The sequence below is a fragment of the Littorina saxatilis genome, linkage group LG15, assembly GCF_037325665.1.
Source record: "Littorina saxatilis isolate snail1 linkage group LG15, US_GU_Lsax_2.0, whole genome shotgun sequence".
Classification (NCBI taxonomy): domain Eukaryota; kingdom Metazoa; phylum Mollusca; class Gastropoda; order Littorinimorpha; family Littorinidae; genus Littorina; species Littorina saxatilis.
This window is the reverse complement of record NC_090259.1, coordinates 44,143,691-44,163,005: the sequence shown is the minus strand read 5'-3', so window position 1 is coordinate 44,163,005 and position 19,315 is coordinate 44,143,691. Positions and strand designations below refer to the sequence as shown.

At 42.3% G+C, this 19,315-nt stretch overlaps 1 protein-coding gene across 3 annotated transcripts in view; it reads right to left on the bottom strand.

Annotated features, from left to right (window-relative positions):
- LOC138949419 (gastrula zinc finger protein XlCGF57.1-like) overlaps window positions 1-18,386 on the bottom strand; it is a 46,751-nt gene extending 28,365 nt beyond the window's left edge. For 2 of the 3 annotated variants that reach the window (XM_070321243.1, XM_070321244.1), the window contains exons 1-3: window positions 18,281-18,386; window positions 12,245-12,469; window positions 11,515-11,661 (exon numbers count right to left, since the gene is read on the bottom strand). In XM_070321243.1, the coding sequence (XP_070177344.1) occupies window positions 11,515-11,661; window positions 12,245-12,356 (259 nt within the window). In that variant the 5' untranslated portion in view covers window positions 12,357-12,469; window positions 18,281-18,386. Of the gene's footprint in view, window positions 1-11,514; window positions 11,662-12,244; window positions 12,470-18,280 lie in introns of those variants that run through there. The other variant, XM_070321245.1, reaches the window with a different exon arrangement.
- Between the last annotated feature and the right edge of the window lie 929 nt (window positions 18,387-19,315).

Sequence of the window (19,315 nt, the reverse complement as noted above, 5' to 3'; positions counted from 1 at the left end):
TTTGTCAAAGATATAAAATGTCTAATTTTTCCTTTGACGCTGACCTGTGACCTTGAAAAAGGTCAAAGGTCAACGAAACCATCGTTAAAGTGTAGAGGTCATTGGAGGTCACGACTAAACAAAATATGAGCCCGATCGCTTTGATAGTTTCCGAGAAAAGTCCAACGTTAAGGCCGGCCGGACAGACTAACACTGACCGATTACATAGAGTCACTTTTTCTCAAGTGACTCAAAAATGGTGTTTTTTTACGGCATGATTCACTTTCAACCGTCAAAACAGTGACTTAAACCATAGACCTATATTAAACTGAATGATACAGTGGAGTCCGGGTACAACGAATCTCAAGGGAGATACATTTTAGTTCGTTATATCAGTAATTCGCTGTAGAGTTAATTTCAACCCTAAATGGCCTCAAGACAAGTTTTCCCACTCACCTTCAAATGATCGTCCCATCGATCTTTGAAAGTACAATCTCTGCATGTTTTCAACAGCTTCATAATATAATCCATAGAGAGGCATCTCTTTCTTTCTTTCTTTCTTTGGTGTTAAACGTCGTTTTCAACCACGAAGGTTATATCGCGACAGGGAAAGGGGGGGAGACGGGATAGAGCCACTTGTTAATTGTTTCTTGTTCACAAAAGCACTAATCAAAAAATTGCTCCAGGGGCTTGCAACGTAGTACAATATATTACCTTACCGGGAGAATGCAAGTTTCCAGTACAAAGGACATTTCTTACATAATGCTTGACTAAAATCTTTACAAACATTGACTATATTCTATACAAGAAACACTTAACAAGGGTAAAAGGAGAAACAGAATCCGTTAGTCGCCTCTTACGACATGCTGGGGAGCATCGGGTAAATTCTTCCCCCTAACCCGCGGGGGGTATAGAGAGGCATAGTTCAAATGTTCACTTTACTGTAATTTTAGAAGTAAAATTTAAAAAGTCGTGTAAAAGCATGTACCGTATTTTCCGGGTCATAAGGAGCGACTTTTTTCCTTCTCGAGTGTATCAAAATACGAAAAAAATGAAAGAGACCGCCTGAGTACCAGTCGAACAACTTGTGATAATGCATGTTTCCGCTACTAGGTACTACCCTGGCCATGTTTCCTCTCAAGACATCAAAGAGACCGCCCCATTTTTTACATCCAAAAGTTTATTTGGTGTCTTACCTAACAGTTCATACACATTTCGTTCAAATCCGTTGCGCTGTCAGGCTGATCTAAAAGAGAGCGACCACAAAACTGAAAAACAGCAAAAAATCCATGGTTTCTATGGTGTTTCTGTTCAGTGTATGGTGGAGTGTGGTTGAGAACAATATTTCTTTCCTTTTAATGCGCCAACAAGGTTTATAGACTCCACGATTAGATAGTACTTATCTCGGAGAGCATTGAGTTGGAACCAACCTTACTCTTCCAATTTTAAAGTTGATATGAAAAATCACTGATGTGTCAAATGACAGCCAAATCCTTGCAACGATGCGCGAAAAAAGTCATTTCTTTTTTACATTTAGTCAAGTTTTGACTAAATGTTTTAACATAGAGGGGGAATCGAGACAAGGGTCATGGTGTGTGGGTGTGTGTGTGTGTGTGTGTGTGTAGAGCGATTCAGACTAAACTACTGGACCGATCTTTATGAAATTTGACATGAGAGTTCCTGGGAATTATATACCCGTCCAGAGAGAACTTGGAGAGGACAGCACTTTTCGCCCTGCAGTCCGGACTGACGATCTAACAGCGAACAACAAGAAGAAGATACCCGGACGTTTTATTCATTTTTTCGATAAATATCTTTGATGACGTCATATCCGGCTTTTTGTAAAAGTTGAGGCGGCACTCTCACACCCTAATTTTTCAATCAAATTGATTGACATTTTGGCAAAGCAATGCCGATTTCAGGGGAAGCATGCTGGGTATTTTTGTGTTTCTATAACCCACCAAACTCTGACATGGATTACAGGATCTTTTCCGTGCGCACCTGGGGTGCGTTGCATAGGCAGAGCGCCACAGAACGTTTGCGAACGTTTTCTAGGCAACGCATAGTTTTGTTGTGGCGCTCGCGAGCGTTAGCAAGCGCTCGGTATGAGTACCATTGTCTGGGGTCACTGAAGCGTAACAATGGCGACCGCTCGCCGAGAATGGTCTAGGCAACGGGTGTTTGCGGGGAGCATTCTGTAACGTACCTGAGAGGTGGCACGCCAGAAACTATTGCACTGTACTGAGCTTGCCGGTTGACTCTCTCTCTGTCTCTTTCTCTCTATCGCAGTCTCTCTCTCTCTCTGTCTTGCTTGCTCTCTCTCACGCAATAAAGATATTGTATTGCTTGGAGATTTTAATATTAATCTGAATAAGCCTCAAACAGTATGGAATTCAACAACAACTTTATTAGGTCTTCATCAACTGGTTCTGAACCCAACAAGAATAACAGACACAACTGCAACTCTTATTGATCACATATATACGGATAATAAGAAGATTGTTTCTAATGTGTATGTGTCCAATTCCAGTATTAGCGATCATATGCCTATTTTTTGTTCGGTCTCTATGCGCTTGCCTAAATCAGGACCAAAAGGCCACACGACCATAGAATACAGAAGTTTTAGACATTTTGATGAGTCTGCATTTTTTCGTGATCTTAGTGAAGCTCCATTTCAGAGCGTTTTTGATTTCAGTCTTGCAGATGATGCTTTTGATCACTTGTATAGCATTTTAAGCACAATTATAGATAAGCACGTGCCCCTGCGTCAGCATAGAGTAAAACATGCCAGACTTCCGCCTTGGTTAACATCAGATATTATAGAGGCGATGGCTCTGAGAGATTATTTCAAGGAAAATAAGATGACAGACGAATATAAACAGCAGAGGAATGAGGTGTTAAACCGTGTGAGACAATCAAAAACTGGTTACTTTGATAAATTAATTTCCGATAAGAAAGATACTGCAACAATTTGGCGGGCAGTAAATGAAATCCTTGATAAATCTAGGAAAAGGTCAACTGCTAATCTAACAAAACTATCTGCGGAAGAATTTAATAATCATTTTATATCTTTAGCGGATAAATTGAAGGCTTCTGTGGCAGAAACAAATTCTCGGGATAGAGATGACTGTTTTGAAAAATTGGACGAATTCTGTCAGCGGAACAGAATAAACAATGAAGCGTTTATCATTCCTCCGATTGCAGTTCATGAGGTCGGAACATTTATTGAAAACCTGGAGAATAAAAAGTCCATGGGTCCTGATAAAATACCCGTGAAGTTATTGAAGCTTTCTCTACCGTATATTGTGGATTCGCTCACGTTTGTATATAACCTTAGTATTGAGCAGAACTTTTTTCCGTCTAAATTGAAAAGCGCCAAAGTCATACCCCTTCCCAAATGTAAAGATCTCTCAGACCCAAGTAATTTTAGACCCATTTCTTTACTGCCTGTTTTGTCAAAACCATTAGAAAGGCATGTGCACAAGCATCTTCTTGCTTACATGGAAGAACAAAATTTGTTCCATCAGTTTCAATCCGGTTTTCGGTTCAAGCATTCTTGCCACACAGCTCTTACGTCTCTCTGCGAAGCTTGGCTGTCAGCAATGAACAAGTCTGAAGTTACAGGAGCATTGTTTCTGGACTTTAAGAAAGCATTTGACTTAGTCGATCATTCCATATTGCTGAACAAATTACACTATTATTTGAGAAACGATTCGGTCTGTGACTTCTTTAAATCGTATCTTGCTGACCGGACACAGTATGTCACTCTACAATGCCAGAATTCGTCTACTGCACAAGTAAGACATGGCGTCCCACAAGGGTCTATATTAGGACCTATTCTCTTTTGTATTTACGTTAATGATTTGCCTTTACATGTATCGGATGATAAAGTCAAATGCGAGTTTTTTGCAGACGATTCGTCTATCCATACCAGTAACACCTCGTTGGAATCAGTAAATTCTTCCCTGAAGAACACTTTGGACGAAGTTGCGAAATGGTGCACATCAAATGCCATGATACTGCACCCAGAAAAAACTAAAAGCATTGTTATTACCACAAGACAAAAGCATCAGCTAAGTCCTCTTAAATTACAACTGTCCTTAGGTACAACTCAAATACAGCAAGTTAAAGAACACCGCATACTTGGTGTAACTGTTGATGAAGAAATGAAATGGCAAACACACATAAACAACCTCTGCAAAGTGTTATCAAGGAATTTGTATTTGTTGTCAAAACTCAAACATTATGCGAAGTCTGAAACATTAAAAATGTTCGTTCATGCTCATATAATGCCTCATATTAATTTTGCTTCGACATTGTGGGATGGCTGCAGCGATGTTCACTTATTAAAACTCAATTCTTTGTACCGTCGTGCTGCAAAACTTATCCTGTATGAATCGCACATGTCTACAGAAATGAAGTTAAACATCCTTAATTTCCTTCCCCTAAAAACCCACCTTGAATACAATAAGGCTGTCTTTATGTATAAAGTAGTTCATGGTGATGTGCCCAGTTATGTGCAATCCTATTTTACACATGTTACGAAGAGGTATGGGTCTCAAAATTTACTTCCTCCAATTCCTCGTATAGATCTTTATAAATCCAGCTTAGCTTTTTCAGGATCATCTCTGTGGAATTCTTTGCCAATAGAAATCAAACGATCCGCATCATTAAAGGCCTTTAAAAGGCAGTTGCACTCACATTTGAGCACACTATAAACTGCCCCTGATGTCTAGTTTCCATTGTGTACTCGGATAATGTATGCAATGCTCTTAAGTGTTTTGTTTTTATGTTTATACTCGACCATTATTTTGATGTTTTACTAGTTTAATACTTTGATTAGATACTGTTCCTTTTAGGTATGAAATGATAGCATGTGCTTGTGTGTAGATATGCGAGCGCACGCTCGCGCGCGCGAGCATGTGTGTGTGTATATGTGTGTGTGTGTGTGTGTGTGTGTGTGCATGTGTGTGTGCATGTGTGTGTGCATGTGTGTGTGTGCATGTGTGTGTGTGTGTGTGTGTGTGTGTGTGTGTGTGTGTGTGTGTGAGTTTATGTGTGCATGTGTGTGTGTATACGTGGGTGTGGATGTGTGTGTGTGTGTATGTGCGCAGTCTTTGCTTTCGTTTACAATTATTCTCTGTATATGTTCCAAGGACAGGTTGGAAGATTAGGCTAAGCCTAAAACCTTTATCCTTATGTAATAAAGTTCTGAGTTCTGAGTTCTGAGTTCTCTCTCTTTCTCTGTCTCTCTCTCAGTCCCTCTGTGCCTGTCTCTCTGTCTACGTCTCTGTCTCTCATTTTCATTCTTTCTTTCTTTCTCCCTTCCCTCTTCCTATGTCTTTTTCTTTCTTTCCATCTCTCTCTAAATCTGTCTGTCTCTCTTTGTGTCCGTATGAAAGTCTCTCTCTCTTATCTTTCTATCTCTCTCCCTTTCGCTCTCTCTTCCCCTCCTCATCTCTTTTTCTCTCTCTTTTTCTCTCTCTCTCTCTCTCTCTCTTTCTTTCTTTCTCTCTCTCTCTCTCACTATCTCACAAACACACACACACAGACAAACACACACACACATTCACACACACACACACACACACACACACAAACACATAGGCAAACATAGACACGTATAAACACACACTCGCAGACACGCGCGAGCGCACTGATACGCACGCATGCATACACACTCACACTCACGCACGTACACATATTGTACATACATATGCACAAGCACACACACACACACACACACACAGAACGTGTGTACATGAGTGCATGTGCGCGCGCGTGACTGCAAGTGTGAGTGTGTGTGTGTGTGTGTGTGTGTGTGTGTGTGTGTGTGTGTGTGTGTGTGTGTGTGTGTATGTGTGAATGTGTAAAGCACCTGTATGTGTTTGTGTGTGTGCATGTGTGTTTCATGTGTGTGTGTGCACCTTGTGTGTGTGTGTGTGTGTGTATAAGGTTGTGTGTGTGTGTGTGTGCGCGCACGTGTGTGGGTGTGTGTGCGTCTGGGTGTGTGTGTGTGTGTGTCTGTGTATGTGTCTGGGTTTATGTAAAGGCATGTGTGTGTGTGTGTGCGTGTGCGCGTTAGTATGTGTGAGTGTGTGTTAAGGGTGGTTTGTGTGTGTGTGTGTGTGGTTGTGTTTGTGTGTGTGGTTGGGCATGTGCGTGTGTGGTTGTGTGTGTGTGTGGTTGTGTGTGTGTGTGTGCTTGTTTATGTGTGTTTGTGTGTGTGTGCATATATGCGTTTGCATGCTAATGTGTGTGAGTGAGTGCGCGCGTGTGCATGTGTGTCTGTGTATTGATATGTCTGTATGTGGTTTGTAAGTGTGTGTGTGTGTATGTGTGTGTGTTCGTGTTAGCTTGTTTGAGTGCGTGTGTGTGTTGTGTGTGTGTGTTGTGTGTGTGTGTGTGTGCATGTGTATTTGTATGCGCGCGCACACGCGTTTGATTGTGTGAGTATGTATGTGTGTGTGTGTGTGTGGTGTGTGTGTGTTAGCTTGTTTGAGTGCGTGTGTGTGTGTTGTGTGTGTGTGCGTGTGGGTGTGTGCATAAGTGTGTGTGAGTGTGTGTTAAGGGTGGTGTGTGCATGAATGTATATGTTCGTGTGCGTGGATGTGTGTGTGTGTGTGTGTGTGTCGGGGCGGGGGGGGGGGGGGGCTGTGTGAGGTTGTGTGTGTGTGTTTGTTTCTGGGTGAATGTATGTGCATGTTTGTGTTATGGTGTGTGTGTATGTTTTGGTTTTTTCACGAGATCGAACTTATGATTGAACAGGCTGACGACCACAAACATTCACAGAGAGAAGAATGCGTGCAGAAAGTGACTCATGCGACTTATTGTGATGTCTCTGTCTCTGTCTCTCTCTCTCTCTCTCTCATACTCACACATTCTTTATGTTCGTCTGTCTCTCTGTCTCCCCATTCTCTCTCTTTCTCTCTGCCTTTCTCTCTCTTTGTCTCTCTCTCTGTCACTCTCTCTCTCTCTCACTCTCTCTCTTTCTCCCCCCCCCTTCCTATTTCCGTGTAATGAATTGTGTGGGTGTATTTGCTTGTGTGTTTTGGTAGTAACATACGCTACTGCATGGCACTTTAAGTGTGTCATCTTGTATTTGCTGCAAGGTCGCGTTATCTGCTTTTTTCACAAGATCGGACTTAAGATTGAAAAGGCTGACGTCCACAAAAAGTCAGAGCGAGAAGAATGCGTGCAGATAGTGACACTTTTGTGTGTGAGTGTGTGTGTGCGTGCGTGTTTGTATTTATGTGTGTTTTACTGTTTGTGTATGTTAATGTGTGAGTAAGTGCGCACCGTGACGTGTGCATGTGTGTATGCAAACATATATTTGGGTGTGTGTGTGTGGGGGGGTGTTTACGCGCGCGTGTGTGCGGAAGAGCGAGAGAGAGAGGGGGGCGAGAGGGAGACAGATAGAGAGATCGAGAAAGAGAAAGAAAGGAAGGAAGAAACAGACAGATGAACAGCGAGAGAAAGAGAGACAGAGACACGGAGAGAGAGAGAGAGAGAGAAAGAGAGAGAGAGAGAGAGAGAGAGAGAGAGAGAGAGAGAGAGAGAGAGAGAGAGCGCGCGCGCACGCGGGCTTTTATCTCCTAAACATTCCCCTTTAATCAAACTTTATTGACTGACATGAAGACCACAACACTTTTCCACGGACTCGACAAGAAATCCAACTGTGAAATCTGACCACCAAAAAAAAACAAGTCGCGTAAGGCGAAATTACTACATTTAGTCAAGCTGTGGAACTCACAGAATGAAACTGAACGTAGTCCGCCGCTAGTGCAAAAGGCAGTGAAAGTGACGAGCCTGTTTGGCGCGGCAGCGGTTGCGCTGTGCTTCATAGCACGCTTTACTGTACCTCTCTTTGTTTTAAATTTCTGAGAGTCTTTTTAATCCAAACATATCATATCTATATGTTTTTGGAATCAGGAACCGACAAGGAATAAGATGAAATAGTTTTTGAAACGATTTCGGAAATTTAAATTTGATCATAATTTTTATATTTTTAATTTTCAGAGCTTGTTTTTAATCCAAATATAACATATTTATATGTTTTTGGAATCAGAACATGATAAAAAATAAGATAAACGTAAATTTTGATCGTTTTATAAATTTTTTTCTTTTTTTTTTACAATTTTCAAATTTTTAATGACCAAAGTCATTAATTAATTTTTAAGCCACCAAACTGAAATGCAATACCGAAGTCCGGCCTTCGTCGAAGATTGGTTGGCCAAACTTTCAATCAATTTGATTGAAAAATGAGGGTGTGACAGTGCCACCTCAACTTTTACAAAAAGCCGGATATGACGTCATCAAAGACATTTATCGAAAAAAAGAAAAAACGTCCGGGGATATCATTCCCAGGAACTTTCATGTCAAATTTCATAAAGATCGGTCCAGTAGTTTAGTCTGAAACGCACTACACGCACACACACACACACACACGCACACACACACACCACACCCTCGTCTCGATTCCCCCCCTACGTTAAAACATTTAGTCAAAACTTGACTAAATGTAACAAGTCGCGTAAGGCGAAATTACTACATTTAGTCAAGCCGTGGAACTCACAGAATGAAACTGAACGTAGTCCGCCGCTAATGCAAAAGGCAGTGAAAGTGACGAGTCTGTTTGGCGCGGTAGCGGTTGCGCTGTGCTTCATAGCAAGCTTTACTGTACCTCTCTTCGTTTTAACTTTCTGAGCGTGTTTTTAATCCAAACATATCATATCTATATGTTTTTGGAATCAGGAACCCACAAGGAATAAGATGAAATAGTTTTTAAAACAATTTCTGAAATTTAGATTTGATCATAATTTTTATATTTTTAATTTTCAGAGTTTGTTTGTTTGTTTGTTTATTTGTTGCTTAACGTCCAGCCGACTACGCAGAGCCATATCAGGACGAGGAAGGGGGGGATGAAGGGGGCCACTTGTCAAGCGATTCCTGTTTACAAATGCACTAACCCATTACTTGTGTCCCAGCAGGCTTTAGTAAAACTAAATTAATACCTACTGGAAGATTACCAGTTTCCAGTATGTTAAAATAGGCTTAACCTATCTACTGCTGGACTTACATCAGAACACAAACAGATTAAACTATACATGAATCGCGAGACAAGCGGCAAGAGAAGAGATTTTTGGAAAAAATACAGGTGAATGAGCAAGAAGGCAGAAAAAAGAAAAGAATTCATGAAGAAAAAGAGAGCATGACAGGAAAGAGGAACCAAAAATCTACCTAACAGCAAACTAGAAAGCTCCTGCGGTTCCAAAAACAGGAGGGGCCTTTAATTTCATAACCGCAGTGCCCCACTGCGGGAAATTTTCAGAGCTTGTTTTTAATCCAAATATAACATATTTATATGTTTTTGGAATCAGAAAATGATGAAGAATAAGATGAACGTAAACGTGGATCGTTTTATAAAAACAATATTTTTTTTTACAATTTTCAGATTTTTAATGACCAAAGTCATTATTAATTTTTAAGCCACCAAACTGAAATGCAATACCGAAGTCCGGCCTTTGTCGAAGATTGCTTGGCCAAAATTTCAATCAATTTGATTACAAAATGAGGGTGTGACAGTGCCGCCTCAACTTTTACAAAAAGCCGGATATGACGTCATCAAAGACATTTATCGAAAAAAAGAAAAAAATGTCCGGGGATATCATTCCCAGGAACTCTCATGTCAAATTTCATAACGATCGGTCCAGTAGTGTAGTCTGAAACGCTCTACACACACAAACACAGACAGACACACACACCACGACCCTCGTCTCGATTCCCCCCTGTATGTTAAAACATTTAGTCAAAACTTGACTAAATGTAAAAAGGAAAGGCCCTGCTTCTCCACGTGGGGTACGAAACTCAAACACACACAGATATCCTGAGGCCCAATGCATAGCGTCACCCCTAAAATGTACTCATGGACTGAGCTGTAAGCGATTGGACTCATCTACTTTGGTCAGTGCGGATGGGGAGGGCTGTTCCGAGTACAAAGCGACTGTTTGCATGATCGCCCCTAATATGCATGCATGGACTCGGCCGTCAGCGAAGAGATGGGTCCATTTACTTGAAAGTGGGTAGAGAGGGTAGAATTGAGTTCGCTGTGAACAGTTCGCCGCGAACATAGCGTTGCTTACAACATGAAAACTTTTTGTCTCTTCGCGAACAGAACGTCCGCTCTATGCAACGCACCCCTGGTCTTGTGCTTGCGTGAATACACGAAGGGAGCTAAGGCACTAGCAGGTCTACACATTAGTTGACCTGGGAGATTGGAAAAATCGCCACCCTGGACCCACCAGGCGGTTTGAACTCACGACCTTCCGGTAAGGAGGCCGATGTCTTATCAACTACGCCACTGTGCCCGTCAAAATCCTTTCATATCTCTGTTTGTCTCAGTGAACAATAAACAACCCAGTTTAGCTCAAAGATTACTTTCCTCTCACGTGAACTTCTGTATGTTGTAGATCGCCAACGGTCTTTTCATGCTTTAGTGCGAGAAAACAACATCCTCTCACTTTGACACATAGCTAAACATAAAACCTTGCTGATTTCCCTGCACAGCGATAATTGCTCAGAGTCAAGTTTTCTCCATTTATAATGTTGAAAATTGCTTAAAGTCATTCAAACAGACCATAGTTTTTGAAAAAGACTTCAGTGTATTTTTGGGATTGTGAACAACTCTGTATGATGTCTTTCCCGATCTAACGTATAAAAGAACCCATTGTTATTCAGCGAATTAAGACAATTTCCAAATTACAATGGTTTTATTGTTTGTAAAATCACTTGATGAGCATTGTTGCAAAAACAAATTCGAACATCTTTTAATAACATGAGATTACATAACAATTTGATCGAAAAATAGACAGTGACAAAGTTTGCTCAAAATGACTCCGGACTCCGAGGTTGGTGTGTTTCATCTGCATTTTTGGAGTCTTTCACACACTCTGGTGTTAATGTAAGTGATCAGGATGGTAAGAGTAACGAACGAACCACCAAGAAATCTTGTTTTCAGCTGGGCCCTGAAACCTATGTCCACCTTTTAACAGAGCTGCCCTACCCTGAGTAAGAACCTCAACCACCGAAGACGGAAGACAGCAGCCAACTTGGCGTGGGGAGAAAATCGGCTGTCTACGCTCCCACGATAATATGGCCGTACAATTATCCTTGGATCGATGTGGTGTCGTCCTGGTGTCCTGCAGCCAGAACTGCGCAAGACTGCGGACTTCCTGGCAGCCACTGGTCTGAGGATCTAGCACGGCCACCAACATCGAACGCAGAAGAAGAAGAAGAACAGAGCTGCCCAAGTTTTCCAGCCTGGTGAGAAAGTGATGCTCAAGAAACCCTATTAAACATTTGAAAATCAACTGCTTTGGGTAATTGGAACAATTTACCATCAAGACGTCCAGGTCGCCCACATCTCTCTCTCATCATAAAGACCCACTTTTCTGAGACTTTCCCTGTTGTTAGATTCCCCCCTGTTAAGACCTACATGGCTTATATTCGACAAAGATATAAATAGAGGTACAGTACCACTGTCCTGGTCTCTTGTCTCCTGTTTCAGCCAGGTATCGCTGTGAGTGCTGACTGCACCTTGTCCTTTCAATGGCTGCACTGTATCAAATGTTTCTCCTGGTTCCTGTTTTGGGCAATGGCATTCTGCTTGCTGATTCAACATACCTGAAAGCAGAAGCAGGCAATTTAAAAAGCAACACTCAATAGTCTAAACTGTGTCAAGTCCCCAACACACCACCCAAGCTGGCAACCACAATATATATTGGTCAGCCAGACCGTTTTGTCTACTACCCCCTCAAAAGGTGTGAAGTGCTTTCTTCTTCTTCTTCGTTCATGGGTGTAAACTCCCACGTTCACTCATGTTTTTGCACAAATGGGGTTTTACGTGTATGACCGTTTTTACCCCGCCATTTAGGCAGCCATACGCCGCTTTCGAGGGGAAGCATACTGGGTATTTTCGTGTTTCTTTAACCCACCGAACTCTGACAATGACATGGACCACAGGATCTTTTCAGTGCGCACTTGGTCTTGTGCTTGCGTGTGGGGGATAAGGCACTACCAGGTCTGCACATAAGTTGACCTGTAAGATCGAAAAAATCTCCACCCTTAACACACCAGGTGGTAGCGTCCGTGATTGAAGTGCTTTCAAGACTGGTCATCACCAATGTCATTTGACCACCACCACTCCCCCAAAACATCCCCTTCCTCCCCATTAGGTGTTTCATTCCCCTGATCTTATGAACCTTACCATAGGGGCGTGTTTCAGTGATGTGCAAACACTCTTCTGCAACATCAATCTCTATCTTGACATCTGAGAGAAGAGCTGAGTCTCCTTCCTCCATGCTGCTGGGAGAAGCCATGGTTCCTGACAGTTCAAGGTGCTGACTGTTCACTGATCAAGGTGTTGGCCGTTCATAGCAGCTCACTCTCCGAGGTGTTGTAGGTTCTTGGTTGATCAGCGTTTAAATCATTACTGTGGGAACAACAATGTTCAGCAGTTTAAAGAAGCGGAGAAAAGATTTCTCTTGCGCTCACACACATACACACACAGGCACACTAAAGCGTTTGGACACAGTAGAAAGCCTACTAAAAGTAAAATCATGCATCGCAAAATGCAGGGTTCAAATCTCACGCCAACAGCAATGGACCGGTCCCATCATCGAGTGACCAACTTTGAAAAACACCAAAACTGGCAACAGGGGTTAGCATTCAATCCATTTTAAGACTACTGATCTAAGCTGTTTGCCAAAACCGCACACCACACAGATTTTCTTATTAGTGCCGGAATAAAATAGGTCTGTCCAACTTATCGCCAAACAATACAAACTTCATGGGACCTATTTTGATGCTACTTTTAGTCAATTTGGATACTAATTGCATTCAGTTGATTGCCTAGCTGTCTTTCAATACAGTTAATGATTATTCTCCCTCCCCTCTGCTACTAACTTCCCATCTGTAAAGTAGAAAGGTTGTGTATTCTGTTCTGCATTATTTCCCTCGCAACCACAGGTTCTTCACACAACAACTTGGTCAGCCACAAGCTCATGGGTAGCAATATCAGAGTTTGTGGGGACAATACTTTCCAATGATTGAAAAGTTAATAAAAGTTGACAAAATATACCTCTCTGGTATAGATAACAAATAGGTAAATGTATTGCAGTTTTACAAGCTATGTTCTAAGGCCTGTAATTCTCTGATTTGTGTTAACATCAAGTCAAGTTTTGACTAAATGTTTGAACATAGACGGGGAATTGTGACAATTGGTGGTGGTGTATGTGACTGTGTGTGTGCATGTATAAAGCCGTTCAGAAAAAAACAATGGACCGATCTTCATGAAACTATACAATGTACATGTATACAATATCTCCCAATTTAAGTGATACCCCTAGATGTTTTTGTTAAACCAAGGGACATCATTTACACAACAGAGTTGCCTCCCTTGATTGAAAATGGCAGTTTTAATGATGTTTCTGTTCTTAAAACCCATGTAAAAAAAACACGGAAATCATTCATACAGTTCATTTTGAGACTTCAAGTCTTAAATGACTTGTTGATTATGCTTAAGGGGGCAGGTTCAGAATAATGTGACTGGGTGAGACATGAAGCCTGTGCTGCGACTTCTGTCTTGTGTGTGCATGGTGCACGTTATACATGTATGTCAAAGCAGCACCGCCCTGATATGGCCCTTCGTGGTCGGCTGGGCGTTAAGCAAACAAACAAACAGACAAACAAAATCTTCATTGAATTTACTAAAACTAATATCCGGAAACATTCCTTTTCTAACAGAGTTGCACCATCATGGAACACACTGTCTGATGTTGTTAAAAATGCACAACTATGAACACTTTCAAAAATCTGCTGGACGTATGTTTGACTTATGACTGAGTCACTTTATTTGTACGATAATTGATATTTAGTAAATACGACTTTGAGCATGTTAATAAGATTGAGCTGCAATAAAATTTGATAATGAGACGGGATGCGAAAAAAGCCGTGAGTCTTATGGATACCAATCCAGTCCCTAACCACTACTACTACTACTAAATTCGCTTCGCGACCGGAAGTTAAACAGCCGGAGTGTTTTCAGTGGTCAGGTCTTGTATACACTCCCAGTATATTTCACACATACTTAATACTGACTATTCCCCTCCCATCTCAAGCTCTGCTGATCGTACTTTGGACCATGTATTCCCCTCTTGGATTCTAATTTGTGATCAAAAATGGTATTTTGACTTTCAACGCAAAATATTTCTTTTCTTATTCGCAGTGGCTACACTTACGCCGCCCGTAACTTTTCCCTTCTTTGCTTTGATTACGCCAAAAAGCATTTCCCCGCCAGGACCGCGCTCTACTTCCGGTTTGATCCGGTTTGAGCGGCCATTTTAAAGCGTGGGTTGAGTGAGGACAGACGTGTTTAACAGTTCATTAGTAGTGGTTGTGCGTTTCTACCCGTATGCAGGCCGGTTTACTTTAGTCATGGATAGCGGACTTCACAGCGAAGCAGTTTTGACAGTAGGAAGTACGTTCGAGTCCGTCAACAGGTTGCAAAAAGTTATCTCGGACTTTGAAACGAACGTGTTCGTCCAGCTCTACGTTCGGTCGTCGCGAACCCTGCAGGTGCAGCGACTACCAAACACAAAATGAAACGTCTTCGCAAAAAAAACAAGCTAGTTATAAGCATGAAACAAAAGGTGGTCCATATTAGGAGCCCTTCCCCTATACTCCCACCCCCCCCCCCCCACCCCCCTATGCACCAGTTTTGCCCAAAAGTTAGGGGTGGGCGTTTACTAGGTACTATACCCTTTGCAGGAGCAGTTCCCTTGCTAGAATACAGATTTGTTTATCACTTGGCATGGAAGTGTTCAAAGGATGCATTATTGCACAAATTGTTATACAAAATAATGATAATGTACAGGTGAGTGGCCTACCCTTCAAAATGGTCACGGGTTACAATAGGCTACGACATTTCACTAAACTGGACCAGCCACTGTTTAGTATCCATCTGCACTTTCGTAAATTCCGTTTCGTAACCGTCACTGTGACTTGACGAACTGTCATTTTTTTCACCGCGATACACAGTTCATTGCGAAGATCTTCCTCGGTAATTCGTTCCAATTCCGCATACTTTTTGTTGTCAAGAAACAACTTGACTCGAAAGAAAGTTTCAAACTCATCATCCTCCATCTTGCTTGTCGAAGTGCTAAAGTACTTTATCGATGGAAAAACAAAAGCAGAAAACTTCGACGAAACCGACTCAAATGCAGCTCAAGTGCCGTTAAAAATACCGTTATTCTCGTATGCAAATACGAACGAGAAGTTGGTCATACGAACACAGCCTTGTGCTGGCGATGCAAATCGCCGCTGGCTGGCAAAGGGGGCGGGGAATGGCTGGGCGACGAAAATCGCCGCTGGAGTGCTAAAGGTTAATTATTTTTCTTTCTTATTTTTGTTAAACTCCATGACTTTCCATGGCTTGAATTGAAATTCCAAGACTTTCCAGGCCTGGAAAATTAAAAATCAAATTCCATAACTTTCCAGGTTTTCCATGACCTGTACGAACCCTGTCACAGAGCGCGGCGCGCTGTGCAGCGCGGCGATTCACAGAGCGCAGCGTGTTGTGCAGCGCAGCGATTCCCAGAGAGCGGCTATTGCTCTCACCAGCTATTGCTCTGCCATGCGTTGCTCAGAATCACAATAGCCCGCTCAGAGAAAAGTCGCTCTGGATTGGTCTATGCAACGGGCTCACAACGAGGCAAATCGCTTCACGATGGCGACGAAGAAAGCACGATTGCTGCGAGATATGAAAAAAGTTGTACTTCTTAAACTAGTAGACGATTCGGTCAGTGAAATCGTCAGAGAGAATGTAGTTATGATTATGATGGGAAATTTAGCTGGGGTAGTCCCTGAACCTTAAAAAGCGGTGGATCCCTCGGGTCACGTCAAAAACCACGCCGAGAAGATCGAAACACGCTACACGGCATCGCAGTGTAAACACCGCCGCCATCTTGGATAACGCGGCGGGCGGTGGGCGAGCATATACCAAAGCCGCTCGCCGAGTGCTTCGCGAGCGCTTTCCTGCACTGCCCTAAGAAATGGCTTTTTGTCATTCGCACTGCGAGCGACCCGTGGCGGTTCGCTCTGGGCAACTCGTCTCTGTTAGCACTCGGCGAGCGGCTTTGGTATATGCTCGCCCACCGTCCGCCCCGTTATCCAAGATGGCGGCGGTGTTTACACTGCGATGCCGTGTAGCGGGTTTCGATCTTCTCGGCATGGTTTCCGACGTGACCCGAGGGATCCACCGCGATTTGCCTCGTTGTGAGCCCGTTGCATAGACCAATCCAGAGCGACTTTTCTCGGAGCGGGCTATTGTGATTCTGAGCAACGCATGGCTGATTGTTGACGCGCTTTATTTTTGTACATGTATGATTATCAACAACATTTTGAACAACAATTTTGAAGCAACTTCAGGGCTGCAAGACTACAAAATTGCACTTTCTGCAGACTGAATATATGCGTTCTAATCAACCGGGGGGAAAAAAACACGAAAAAAAACGAGAAAAAAACGATCTGCGCATGCGCGAATTCCAAAATGGCTGCTGAAGCTGTTAACTGGTGTTACACCAATTAACAGCGGTTAGTTCGGCACTGTTCTCGGATACTTGTTTAAAAACGTCATCCCAGTTTAAAAACTCAGCTGCTTTCCATACAGTAGAAGCCATTGCAATGACATGTAGTGATATGACGGCCAAGTATTCAAGGCCGGTGTCACGTCGTGAGTTTACACTGTCCTGAGTTTACGCTGTGGCCCCAATGCGCATGCGTCGAAATATACGTCACTTCCTGACCAAATTCACGACGCCTACAGCGTCGTGAGTTTATGATGATGTGAATTTACCAAAGCATTTTTGAGGTTGCCACGGTGACCGTCTTTGTTTCGCGGCCGATCGCGTTCGCCACTGTATCAAAGAATTCAGTGGGAAATCGATGGGTTTGTGTTTGTCAGTGGTCTGCGAGTGTTGGAAGAAAAGGTGTAGATTTTTTTCTCAACAAATTTAGATCAGATTTGAATTTTAGAATAGTGGGAATCGATGGTTTTGTGTTTGTTACCTTGGACTATTTATAATTATATGCTCCCTCGTAGAGATTGTTTTAGTCACCTTTTTCATGTTTGTGTTTTAAAAAAAAAACCACATAATGCTGGATATGTTCGGAATCAGAAATGCTTCCTCTAGTTGCCAAAATCAAAATGGATACTTGTCTTATACATGCGTCTGGGTTTGAGTTGACTTAAGTGTTGTTTGTTGCAGTGACATAAATGAATTATCGTGATAATCAAAATAAAGAGAGAAATAGCAAATTGTAAATGTGTTAACATAAACTTGAATGAACGTTTACTCTCTCTCATCCTTGGTTCCCAGAGTCGCCGCATGCGCCCCAGTGTGGTGGGTGTTTTTGGGTGGGGTTCTGTTCTGTTTTCTTCTGTTCTGTATTTTTGTTTGTATTTTGTTTCTGCCTCGGTGCGTGTGATTTCAGAGAAAATGTTTCAAAGAAAGCATCTGATGAGCGAACTGTTCCATCGTGCGGGTTATGATCACTAAAAACGTGATTGACACCTTCCTTACTCAAAGTGAAAACAACCGGCTTCGGCGAGTTCGGCAAATTCACGATGGCGGAAGTGACGCATATTTCGACGCACGCGCATTGGGGCCACTGCGTAAACTCAGGACAGTGTAAACTCACGCCGTGACACCGGAACTTAGGCACGTTTTACATCCGAGGGCACAGCGATATATGGTGAACTCAGTTGAAAGAGTGAGAGAGAGAGAATGGAGCTGTTTTTCGTTTTATTGAGTTTTAATTTTTATTTCTCAAATAGATGAAATAGATGTAGCTGTTGTAAACTTTGCGATTGTAAAGAAAATGTAACAGCAGAATACATCGCGCGTCGTGAATCGCAGCGCTCCTCGTAGCGCCGCGCGTTCTAAATCGCAACGCAGCACAACGCGCCGCGCGCTGTGAATCCACTTCGCTTATTCATGGGAATGGGACGTATTATGTTTGGTGCGATTTCGACAACATCGAATTTTGGGTAAAATTGATCGAATTACATCACAAATCTGCTTCAGTTGCAAGATCTTGACAAGAATCTCTCACTCAAGATAATTGAACAGCTTGAACTAGGCGGAGAAACATGATTCATTCAGTCTGAAGCAAGTTTTGGCTAACGCCCTCCCGATAGCTGCATGTAATGAAACCACAACGCTAAAGTTCACTTGAAGATTACCTGTTTCAAATCCACTAAGACCTCTACTTATAACACCAACCGACTGTAAAAGAAGTCACTGGTAGGTTGATTACACATTGATAGCACAGCTCTTCGTGCTCACGTGACAAATGGCTGCAGTCGCCAAACTGAGTGATTTCCCTTACGTCGTTTTAGATAGAATGATAGAGATAAATTTGCAGATGTCTAAGGCCGCGAGGCCTATATCTGATCTTTTGACCAGTACTATTGACTATCCTAACTTTGAGATGGCCTAGTGTAACGATCTTTTGATCGTGCCTTATTGTCTAGATTTTTCGTTGCCTTTTCTTCTTTTTGCCTGAAGTGCAATAAAAGAAGGGATAGGCACCAGAAAAGTACAATAAAACCCTGTCAGCCGGCAATGCTTTAAAACCTGGAGCTGTGAGGTCACGAAATGATCGTGGCTCAGTCGAGATCAAAAGATATGCTAATTCGAAAACACAAACTAACACTGACGTTAACATCAAATTTCAAAGAAAAGTCTACCCAAAATAGTAATTAGTGTAAGCTGACAACCAACCGTAGCTCTCTATTTTACAAAATGATCCGAGCACATGTACCCTTCAACCCCGACCTGCATGGAGAGAGAGAGAGAGAGAGAGAGAGAGAGAGAGAGAGAGAGAGAGAGAGAGAGAGAGAGAGAGAGAGAGAGAGAGAGAGAGAGAGAGAGAGAGAGAGAGAGCCTGAGAGAGAGAGAGAGAGAGAGAGAGAGAGACTGAGAGAGAGAGAGACTGAGAGAGAGACAATGACAATGACAATGACAATTCTTTATTTTACGAGGGTAACAGAATAAGCATTGGTATACTTTTTTGCATCTGGCCCTCGCCCTAAAGAGGGACTAAATCTACTATAATAACTACTACTACATACTTACATAATTAGTATAAGTTATGTGCATTATATGAAACATTTTAGTTTATAAATGTTCATGACAAGGTGGAAAGCAAAAATGTGCAAGTCAGAGTCAGAATACTGTGCAATAGTACATCAACTCTGTAAGACAATGGATATTAT